This window comes from Marmota marmota, unplaced genomic scaffold, assembly GCF_001458135.2.
Source record: "Marmota marmota marmota unplaced genomic scaffold, marMar, whole genome shotgun sequence".
Classification (NCBI taxonomy): Eukaryota; Metazoa; Chordata; class Mammalia; order Rodentia; family Sciuridae; genus Marmota; species Marmota marmota.
This window is the reverse complement of record NW_026000026.1, coordinates 82,792,912-82,805,239: the sequence shown is the minus strand read 5'-3', so window position 1 is coordinate 82,805,239 and position 12,328 is coordinate 82,792,912. Positions and strand designations below refer to the sequence as shown.

The window sequence follows — 12,328 nt, the reverse complement described above, 5'->3', positions numbered from 1 at the left end:
CTATTTACCTCTCTTATTGTTTCTTTTGCTGAGAAAAAACTTTTTAGTTTGAGTAAGTCCCATTTGTTGATTCTAGTTATTAACTTTTGTGCTATGGGTGTCCTATTGAGGAATTTGGAGCCCAACCCCACAGTATGTAGATCGTAGCCAACTTTTTCTTCTATCAGTGGGCGTGTCTCTGTTTTGATATCAAGCTCCTTGATCCATTTTGAATTAACTTTTGTGCATGGTGAGAGAAAGGGATTCAGTTTCATTTTGTTGCATATGGATTTCCAGTTTTCCCAGCACCATTTGTTGAAGATGCTATCCTTCCTCCATCGCATGCTTTTAGCCCCTTTATCAAATATAAGATAGTTGTAGTTTTGTGGATTGGTTTCTGTGTCCTCTATTCTGTACCATTGGTCCACCCACCTGTTTTGGTACCAGTACCATGCTGTTTTTGTTACTATTGCTCTGTAGTATAGTTTGAAGTCTGGTATCGCTATACCGCCTGATTCACACTTCCTGCTTAGCATTGTTTTTGCTATTCTGGGTCTTTTATTTTTCCATATGAATTTCATGATTGCTTTCTCTATTTCTACAAGAAATGCCGTTGGGATTTTGATTGGCATTGCATTAAACCTATAGAGAACTTTTGGTAATATCGCCATTTTGATGATGTTAGTTCTGCCTATCCATGAACAGGGTATATTTTTCCATCTTCTAAGATCTTCTTCTATTTCTCTCTTTAGGGTTCTGTAGTTTTCATTGTATAAGTCTTTCACCTCTTTTGTTAGGTTGATTCCCAAGTATTTTATTTTTTTTTTAAGATATTGTGAATGGAGTGGTTGTCCTCATTTCCATTTCAGAGGATTGTTGTTTGACTTCATAATGTGGTAGGCAGAATAATGTTCTCCCCCAAATGTCCATGCTCTAATCTCCAAAACCTTAAAAAAAATTATATAACAGAAAAAATTGTAGGTAAGTTTATGTTAAGGACCAGAATTATTAGTGTTGACCCAATACAATCCCAGGGTATAGGGGAGAGAGGCAGAGAGAGATGTGATGATGGGAGCAGGGATTGGAGGGAAGTTGGCTTGAAAAGGGACCACAGGTCAAGAAGTCTGGCAGCAGGGTTTCAGAACCAACATAGGTCTCTGTCAACACATGAATGGATAAATAGAGTGTGTATATAGACACAATGAAGTTTTATTTAGCCATAAACAAGAATGAAGTTATGTCATTTAAAGGAAAATGGATGGTACTGGAGAGCAAAATAAGCAACTCAAATTAAGGATTGCTTTCTCTTATATGTGGAAGCCAGAGGGAAAAAAAAGTAAAGAAAAAAGACCTTGTGAAAATAGGAGTTAAAAACCATTAGACTAGAGAAGGAGATGAAGGGAGGGAGGAGGAAAAGGAAGGGGATTATAGGGAATGGAATGGGACAAATTATGCATTGTGCATGTATGAATATGTCACATGAATCGCATTATCAAGTATAATTATAATGCACCAATTAAAAATTAAATGAAATTTGGCCACCTCTAGAAGTTGAAAAATGCAAGGTAAGTGACTCTCTCCTGGAGCTTCTTGGGGGTACACTACACTGCCAACACATTGATTTTAGCCCAGCAAAAATCATTTCAGATGTTACCGCTGGACTGTAAGATAATAAATATGCATTACTTCTACCAAATAATAATTTTTGCAGAAGAAACAGGAAACTAATGGATTCTTTTTTAAAATGTAAATGTAGCCATACATGAAACACAATTTAATATTGCTTTAAAGCACTTTTAGATAAAAGAGAGGGAGATAAAACTAAATAGGAAAGGAACAAAGAAATATAGCTTGGCAAATAGAGATCACAAGTAAGATTATAGACAAATCCAAATATAATAATAATAATAATAAGAAGAAGAAGAAGAAGAAGAAGAAGAAAAAGAAGAAGAAGAAGAAGAAGAAGAAGAAGAAAAGATTAAATTTACTTTTAAGAATATTATATTAATAGATTAAAATTTTAACCATATGCTGTTTGCTGTAGACTCAAAATGAAATTTAAAAGTGAAAAAGAAGATTGGCTAAGTGAATAACCATGTATTACTAATATCTTAATATCTATCAATATCAGACATAATAATCTTTAACAAAGAAAATATACGGGATAAATATGAATTTTACACAGTAATTCAAACAGTAATTTAAAACAATACAAAACAGTTTAAGTACTCAATAACTTAGCTTTGAAATAAACAAAGCAAAATTAGTAAATTACAAGAAGGAAAAGTCAAAAGAATTTATAACCACTCTGGATTTTCAGCAGTACTTCCTCAGCAACAGATGTATTGATCAATTCTAATTTGTTTATTATATTAATGAATTGCCTATCAGAACAGTAAATAGCTGAATCTAGTGAGCATGGATGGAACTGCTGCAAATATACAACATACATTCAATCAAGCAAGGAAATTTGCAAAATTGTATGTAGTTACCAAATCATAAATGTTTCTGATCAGCCAAACAGTTGTAACCGAAAACTTGCCATTTTAGCTATTAATATAGATATCCTTGGAGAGTTAGCGGAAGTATCATGCTAATATTTTGAAGTCATTTTTCTCATTTAGGAATGGCATTCAGATCCAATGAAAGAGGAATTTTCTTTTTAAAGATAGTTTTTATTTTCTCCTTCACACACATACATAGGAACGTTGTAATATTGTTTATAATAGTCAATGTTTAACAGAACCTAAATGCTCAACAATAGGAAATTGCTTATGTTATGGTAAAAGGATAGCAGCAATGGAAACAAATACACAGAAAAATGTAAATAGCTAAATTGACTGTTTACTCTATGCCTGGCATTATTTTAATGGCTTATATGATATAATTCACTCAACTTACACAATAAACATGTTTACATGTTTTATATGTTAAATCTTTTGACCTACATAATCAAACTATGTGATAAATTTTTATTACTTCTAAGTTTTAGATGAGGTGACTGAGGCACAAGAAGGTGAAGTGATTGCCTAAGAGTAAGAGAAACATAAAATGTTTTGATTTTTGTACAGCATGCTGTAAACTGCTTAATGATTAAGTTCTACTAAATTATGGTCTGTGAAATCCTAAGTAACTGGTAATAAGAGTGAATATTCCTAAGGAATGCTCTTCAAGATATAGTAAAATTGTAGAATGTTATTCATAGATAGATTCCACTTGTGTAAATACTAATTCCCTCAGGTCCTTATTGGAAGATTATTGGCCATTAAAATTATTTCTAATCTTATGATATAAAAATGTTATGCTGTTCTAAATTTTATACCTTACATTTAAAATTCCAATCTGAAAAACCTTTTTGTTATGTGAAGTAGAGATTTTTTAATACTTATACAAGTGGAAAGCCATATCCAAACACTAGATACTATTTGTTTTAAAATAAAACATGCAATCTTGCAAAAACTTAAAACAAGAGACAATAATGTCTCAACATCAGATATAAATGTACCATGAAATCTTAATCTTCCATTTTTTTAGAATTAATGATTAGTTAAATCTTATTCTGAATTTTATTTATTAAATACTTAGGGGATAAAAGATGTGTTTAATTAATCATAACTATTAAAATGAGTCACGTGATATCTACTGATTGTGCAAATAAATTTATCTTTACTTTGATTTTCTACTCTTCTTTCTAGGAAAGATTTCTGTGTACATAAAGATGAACCCTGTGACACTGTCGGTAAGTGTGTGTTAACATTTTCACATTTTGGGGGAATTCTGGAGACTTTGAATATATGGATGCTTTAAATATAGTAAAATATTTAGTGTGGAAGTTTTAAAGAAATATTTTAGAATGTTAGAGAAATATATATTCCACCAACATATTTAATCATTGGTTGATACTTCTGTTATTAATGAAATATGTTCAAGTCATGTATTAGCTATATATGGAGACAATTTTTAAATGATACATTAAGACTATCATCAATTATTTTTTGTTGACTTTCCAAAGATAAACACATACATTTGATAAAATTCTATTGTTACTGGTAACTCAGGACAAAATATATTGATTTATTTTTCTGTTTTATGTGGTTGAAGTTACTTGCAGAGTGTATCAGAAGAAAGACCATCTAATTTGCCTGACTTGTAAGGATTCTTAGTGCATATAGCGGCAAATTTTCCATCTCTTAAATTGGATATCTAAAATCCGTAAAACATAACCATTCAAACAGTAGAATCTATGACTCACAGTTTTTCTAATTTTGAGAGAATGGCCATATATATGTTTATATTTTAAAATAAATGCATCTATATAAAAATCAATTTACCTGTCCCAAAATACCCAAATATTGTTTTTTTTTCTATTTTAAGTCATATAGCTTTATGTAAAAAGGTATAATTGGTAAAATGTATTTGTGTCATAATCTGGGGCATATCAAGTGGGCTTCATTTCTGAAGCATGATATTTTAAATTAACCATCTTTGTGGTGTCATTTGTTCATTGCAAAATGAATAATAAATAAAATGAATGAAATTAAATAAATAGTTATGTGTATTTTAAAAATAATTCAAACTATTTCCTTTAACTTTAGTTCCCATTAACCTCCTTCTATGTTTAAAATCTTAGATAAAATGTTCAAAATAATTAAACTAATATAAAGTAGATGGTTATGAGGTGATTTGGAAATATGATGATGATGATGGGAATATTTGGTGCCTAAGGGACCAAGAGCATAAAGAGCTACACAGTTAGGGAGAAGCTGAACTGATTTACGGATGAAACTCCCAGTGTGACCTCACTAACCTGCTTTCTGCAGTTTTCTTCTATTCTTTCCTGAATCTCCAGAAATCAAAACTTGATGTAGTTTTAATCACCCTAACCATGGAAACATTTGATCATCAATAAAGCTTTTCTCAAAATAGGTACCTTTTCTTGCACTGACGTGATGTGCTATCTTCCCCTTCCTACAGACTCTCTCTTTAAAACGGGCAGATCGAGGTCTTGCTTTGCTTGACTAAATGACAGAAATAACCATGTCAGGCAATATCTTTATGATTAGCCCAGGCCTATCCAGGGTTCATTTCAGGAGCCCACCTAAGCCAGCCACCATATAGGACTGTCCTGGATGGAACATGTGACCTCTGTTCTGATGGGCTCATTGAGCTGATAAAAGGAACATTTTAGTGGTTAGAATTGCTTCCTAAATGTCCCCACTGTAAGTATGTATAATAATTGGAGAAATGCCACCATGATTACTGTAACCACAATAGAAACCAGTGTTGGGATGAATCTGACTACCTACACTGCAGAAGGGGGAGGTGGACAGATCCTTCTCCTGGCTAACCTAGCTGAAACATTACATTATCCACCCCTGAAGTCCAGTCTAATGTTTAGATTTCTTGGTATGTGAGCCAATATATATTCTTATTATTTAATCCAGTTGAGGTCTTTTATTTGTGACTTATAGATTAACGCCAAAATATTCCCCGATGCTTACCTATTTATTCACAAGAAAAGAAGTATATGCAGCAATTATATTAACATTAATAAAAAGTGCTAATAAAAAATTCTCTTTGACTTAATTTAAAAATTAAACAAATTGGATCATTACACATTGTATATTGTCGGGGGCCACCATGAACACAGGTGCTGTGCACATAGGAGCTGAGCACGTACCCTTAGCCTTGAGTGATGGAGGTGTGGAACTGGCTTCTGCTGGCAGCTTGAAACCAGGTAGACCTCATCTTCACTTAGCAAGGAATTACAGCCTGGGCCTGGATTACAACCCGCTGAAACCAAATCCCTTTACTCATTTGGGTGCAACTTTCTCAAGTGTCTTCCCCGCAATAAATAAGGATTCAGGCTGCGCTCTCTCTTTTGCCTGCCTCTTTTGCCTCCCTTGTGGGAGCTGGGGCAGAAGAGCAGTCATTGAACCCCAAGAAAAAGGTACTTTCTGTTTCTGTGTTATTCCTGGAGTGACCCTGACTGCTTTAGTCGTGTGTCATAACAGTCTATGCATCAAATTATTACATTGTACCTTGTAAATGTGTACAATTATTGTATGTCAATGAGAAATTTTAAAAAATGATTACAATTTTATGGAGATCTGTTAGCAAAGTTGTATTACCAAGAGATGTTTTATGGTAATTCCTAATGGATTTATCTTTTTTTTTCAGTTTTTGATAAGCATACTGTTTCTAAAAGTTTGACTACTTTAAATAACTCATATTAGTGGCACTGTGCAAAATAATATTAAATAAATACATATAGCTTATTAACCATCTTAGATGCTGTAATTTCTAATAAAACATAGCAAAATACATTTTGGATGAAAATCCATAAAATTTTTATACACATTTTAAAGTCTCCCTATATAATACAGAGTGTTGTGTTTTTATCAGATGCTTTCTGAACTCAGCATGCCTCTTCTTTCATCTTTTATTTGTAACATAGGAATTCATCCTATTTCCCTTTGGATACTATAACAAAAAATACTTTATGATTTGAATAATATGGGGTTGAATGATAACTTTGACATTTTTCCCTACTCTTGCTGTATATAGAGCAAGAAGGGAAGGATAGCAGTTAAAGGCTTTGAATTTATATTATTAACTTGAGTTATGAATGGAGAATAATACCTGTATTTTAAGAGCAATAGTAAACTTTGTATTGCAAAATTAGAATTCCAATAATACATCCCCAGACATTTTATTTAATTACCTCAAACTCTGAGCTTTCTAGTTCTATTATCATTACTATTTTACAAAAAAAGAAAGCTGTGAGATAAAACAAATAGATCATAGATTTTAAGTCAGACATCTAGATTTATTTATTTTCTCATTTTTGTTTTTAAAAAATTTATTCTTTTTAGTAGAATATATTTTGACATATTATACTTCTGTTTATTACTCATGTGAAAGTGGCACTTATCTAACACTCTAATAGCTTGGGTTCCACACCTCTTAAATGGAGGTTTTATTATCTACTTCATAATAACACTTGCAAAGTGGTTCATTGTTAATTGGCATTCAATGTGCAGCAGTTTCTAGCACATCTCCTGGTTCCTGAGGAAAGGTAAGAAATTTGCAAGCATCACTGTTAGAAAATGGTAATGCTGGGCCTCTACCCAAGCTCTTCTGACTATAATGAGAATGATCTTTCTTTTATGTCATGGTGCATTCATGTGGTAGAAACAAATATAAATATAATTATGACTACAAGAAAAATATTTGAATAAAGTTATAGAATAAAATTGGAAATAGGAAATATATACACTCAGAAATACATTTTATATCTTATTATAATTTCAAAACTATTTTTCTTTTGTTAAGTCAAAAGGAATATACATTTTAAATGAATTGGGCTTCACTGACATCATATATATAGATGCTTCCATCGATAAATTGTAGTTATTTATGTGAGCTTTTATTTGAAAAGTTACTTAGAAGGTATAAAACAAAAATCATTTTTACAATGCCATTTATCACACAGTTTTTCCTGTAGTTTTGGTGAGGGAAATAGTTTGGTAGGTCAGTAGGTAGATGTATATAGATCCTGGAAGAAAAAAATTCCATTAGGCATTTTAATCAACAACTGATTTTTAAAGTACATATACCTTTTAACATCTCTGAAATTGGGATTCATTTCACAATCAATTGCTTATTTTAATTTTGTCATAATTCAGTTAAATGTTTAATATTATACTGGATGAAATATGGTGAGTATTTTGAGTGAAGCTCCCTTACTTATCTATGGTAGGCAGAATAATAGTCACTCAGAAGTTCCATCCTCAGGAATTAGGATTGTGGATGGAACCAGGACTGTGATTCAATGAACCTTAAAATAGAATATCCTGGAGTAACCCACAAGGGTTGTGAAGAAAAAGTGGAAAGGGGGTATGTGAGTTCTGAGTCAGAGGGAGATGTGATCACTCATGAAATGCACAAGGAAATGTGATAAGGAGACAACTCATAGCTGGTTTTGAAGGAAGGGGAGGGGCCACACATGAAAACATATGAACATGGAAAAGCAAAGAAGTTCTGTCTCCTCTAGCCTCCAGAGAAAAATACAGATAGCCCTGCTTGCACCTTGAATTTGGCCACAAGGTCTGGGTCCAGTGCCACAGAACTGCAAGAGAACAAATTTGTAATTATTTTTACTGCAGTCATAGAATATCATATACTTTCTAATACATAATCCTTTCTATCATTTGTAGAGAAAGGATCAAGAAGCACGGTGCTCTCCAACGTTTAGACCATCAGGACAATAATTTTGGCACTATAATTACTTTTAAGAAGCAGTAAAAAGATAGAGATTAGATTTAAAAAAAAAACATAAGTTAGTGCTATGATATATAAATATATGTAAAGAATAGTAAACTCAGGCTGTGCTAACAAACATGATTAATCATAATTGATCAATTTTGTTGAGAAACTAAACCTTACTTTAAAAGGCCCTATCATCTCTTAAGAATTAAAGAAATTGGATAAATGTATCAAAATACTCCCAAGAAAATACTGAGCTGTGATTATTTTACAGATGATTTCTACCAAAATTCTAAAATTTTATCATTCCATAATATACAAACCATTTTACAGACTAGAAACAGAGGTATTAAAAACCTAAAAATTTCTAGACAAATCCTGAGAGGACCAAGAAAGAAAAAAAAATAAAAGTGATAAACCAGTCTTACTTGGGAAAGAAATGGAAAAATAATCAAAACCAAATATTAGCAAATATTATCTCATTATATGTGTGTGTGCACATATTAAATAACCAAGTAGGGTTATTTAATTCCAGATTTATTCCAGAAATGCAAGGGTAGTTCAACATTAAAAGGCTTAAAATGTAACTACAAATTCCAAATAAAGATAAAAACCATATGATCATCTTGTTTAGACAAAGAAAATGTCTCATAAAATTTATAGCACACTTATGATAAAAACTGCTGCAAAATAGGAAAAAGTAGGAACTTCATTAACCAGTGAAAGTTACTTACACAAAAATCCATAAATATATATTTTTTCCAATAGTATAGCATTAGAAACATTGCTTTGGGGCTGGGGATATGGCTCAGTGGTAGAGCCCTTGCTTAGTACATGTGAGGCACTGGGTTCAATCCTTAGCACCATATTAAAAAATATAAACAAAAAAAAATTAAATTATTGGGTCCATCTTACACCTAAAAAATATTATTTTTTTAAAAAAAAGAGCTTTAAAGGAAATTTATTTGTCTGATTCTAAATGTTATATGGAATAATATAACCTAAAAATTGCTAAAGCTAGAGTGAAGATAAAATATGGAAGGAGAATCAGTTGTTTCAGATATGAGTAAATAAGAAAATGAAGTTGCATGTATTTAGAAATTACTTTGTAATTACTTTGTAATTATTTTGCAATTCATTGGGTTAGGCAATATTCAATAGATGATGTTAAGATGATTATTCATATGTACAAAGGTTGAAATCAATGCCATATTTCTTAAATTTCTAAAAGTAAAAGAAAATATAGAAAAATGATTTTCTGTTTTTGAGGTAGAGACAGATTGTTTAAAGAAAAATGTAAAGAAATTGTTTGAATGTAACTATATGAATATTTAAAATTGCTGCATAGCAAAAGCCATTATAAAAGTGAAGAAAGAAAAAACAATCTTCTGTCTAGGAATATTTGCTATATTTCATGGATTTTAAGGTTCCTTCAGTTGTCATTGATTTTTAAGAGATGAATATTTTATATACTATCAAAATTTTTAAAATATAATAAATTTTAATTCTAAGATATTGATATTAAGACATATGTCAAATAATTGAAACTTTCAATTAAATATATATAGTATTTGTAGACATATAACCAAATAAAATATTATTTTCAATATAGACATGTTGTAGGACATTAATAGTTATCAATCAGGAGTAAATTAATTATCAGTAGTTGATAATTAATTAATTAATCAATAAATCAATCAATCAAGAAGCCACACTGTGTACTATGTTTGAATAAATATGTTTGTATGTTTATATATGTGTGTATTGAGAATTAAACAATATCTCAGAAAGCCTTTTTACATAGATTATATTTATCAATTATTTCCATGTTATAAATTAAAATGAATTTATCATTATCCAAAGTACATGTATAAAGACTCGAATTGGGTGTCAACATACTTTATTTACAAACAGAGATATGAAAAATTGTGGTATATATGTGTAATAAGAATTGTAATGCATTCCACTGTCGTGTATTTAAAAAATATAAAATCAATAAAACTAAAAAAAATGTTATCCTAACTCTTAAAAAAAATAGAGAAATTCTAAAAAATATTTTATTAATTTAATTTAAAATAAACTTATCAAATGTTAGCATAAATGATAGCTTTCACATTTTTTTAATGAAAAATAGGTATAGTGGGCTGGGGATATAGCTCAGTTGGTAGAGTGTTTGCCTTGCATGCACAAAGCCCTGGGTTTAATCCCCAGGACCACACAAACACACACACAAAAAATTGATATACTATTGGGACTCAGGTTGTGGCTCTGCGGTAGAGCGCTTGCCTAGCATGTGCGGGGCCCTGGGATTCTCAGTACCACATAAAAATAAATAAACAAAATAAAGGTCTTTAAAAAATGGGTATACCATTCATGATAAAATTAATAATATAATTTTTTCTAGATTTTTGCAAATTTTCTTGTATCTGCTGTGTAGGAGAGAGCTGGAATCCCGTGTTGCATATGTGCATATAAGGTGTTGTTTTATGTTATGTTATTTTGGTTGACCAGTAGAAGGAAAATTTGATGTGACTTACATAAGTAGTTACTAAAAGAGATGCATTTTCAGATTATCGTGGAAATTCTTTGAAAGTTCACTAAAACCCAAGTGGTAGTGCCTTCAAGCTTTGTGGAATGTGAATTCCAAAAGCATATAAGTAAACTTTCATACTCTATTAAATTAATATCTATTGTTATGTTTTAAATGGATTTTTTTTAACATCAATCATTGGTCAGTTGAGAAGTACTAGCTTAGGGACTTAGGAGAATCTTAACGTTGACATTAAGTGTACTAGAAATGGAGATAGCTACAGATGTCATGTTTATTGATATCAAGCTCATCAAGGAAGATAAACATTTTTAAATATTTTCATTTTTATTTGAAAGTTCAGACTTTATGTTTGGCCACAATAATATCATCATGTGGTTTCTATAGAGTGACTGGATTACTTTGTTCATTTTGGGGTATCTGTCAGCCAAATATCAAAGTCTGAATATCAATTTGTGTTTATCAGACATATCCTTTCAAGTAAAAATGGTGCTTAGCGAAGACCAGTTTGTTTAGAACCTCACAGGACTTTTCAGTGAGGCAATATCATAATTTAGTGAGCAGCAGAAATGGTTTATCTATACTTCCTTCTTGTCACAAAATATTAGAAATGAATGAACTCAGGTGTTCAGGTTTTATCAAATTAACAATTTTGCTGTGTTACCTATGATATTTTTAAAGTGGAACTGGTATTTTTTCCTACTAGGAGTGAGTGGCAGTGAAAAATAAGTGACATTAAAATTTGGTACCATTGCCTTTATTGGGGTCAAGCAATTTTACCTACCATTGCTTTTGCTTCATCAATACAGATGTTTACATTGTTTTGACATTGCATATATCTCTTGAAGTGGTCTTAGAGGTCACACTGCAAAGGGTTTTGGAAGTCTGGGGTTCTGAACAATCCTCTTTGAGAAATTCTTCCATAAACTGGCTATGACTGATAATCAATGGAGGTAGTTAGTGATCACAAGTGCGTGTGTGTGTGCGCGCGCACGTGCATGTGCATGTGTATGCACATGTATTTTTAAGGACTTTAAAGTTTGGAAAATTGTAAATACTTAGAGTGGCAAAGGTGAATGCTGATCAACATGGTTTCCAGCAGATCATATGAATATTTTTCTAATACTTGTTGGTGAGAAAGGCATCAGCTTCAGCTCCATGAGGTCCGTTCTACTGTCAAGATTTAGATGCTTCAATATTTCTAACAAATGTTCTTTCCCTGTCTTTGAGCAGGTTGGAATTATAGAATTTATTCTCCTGTGTGCTTCTGAATATTCTGATTTTATGCACTGGACAATCCTCAAACAGGTATACAGGCCACCCAGGAAGCAAATACTAAGAAGAAACACATCCAGGAACTAAAACATATTTAAATGACCCTTTTATGTTGACACTTCACATTTGAGAATCTCCAGACACTTCCTTTCCAAACACCAATACATTCTCCAAACCACATTTCAGCAGAAGTAATCATTTTTATTGAGTGAGAAGAAGAGACGAAGCCAATTTTTTAAGTAGCTTAATTCTCATTAA

General features: G+C 31.5%; 1 protein-coding gene across 2 annotated transcripts in view; it reads left to right on the top strand.

Annotated features, from left to right (window-relative positions):
- Adamts19 (ADAM metallopeptidase with thrombospondin type 1 motif 19) overlaps positions 1-12,328 on the top strand; it is a 251,578-nt gene that overhangs the window by 76,751 nt on the left and 162,499 nt on the right. For both annotated transcript variants that reach the window (XM_015500639.2, XM_048811813.1), the window contains one exon: positions 3,675-3,718. In XM_015500639.2, the coding sequence (XP_015356125.2) occupies positions 3,675-3,718 (44 nt within the window). The remainder of the gene's footprint in view (positions 1-3,674; positions 3,719-12,328) is intronic.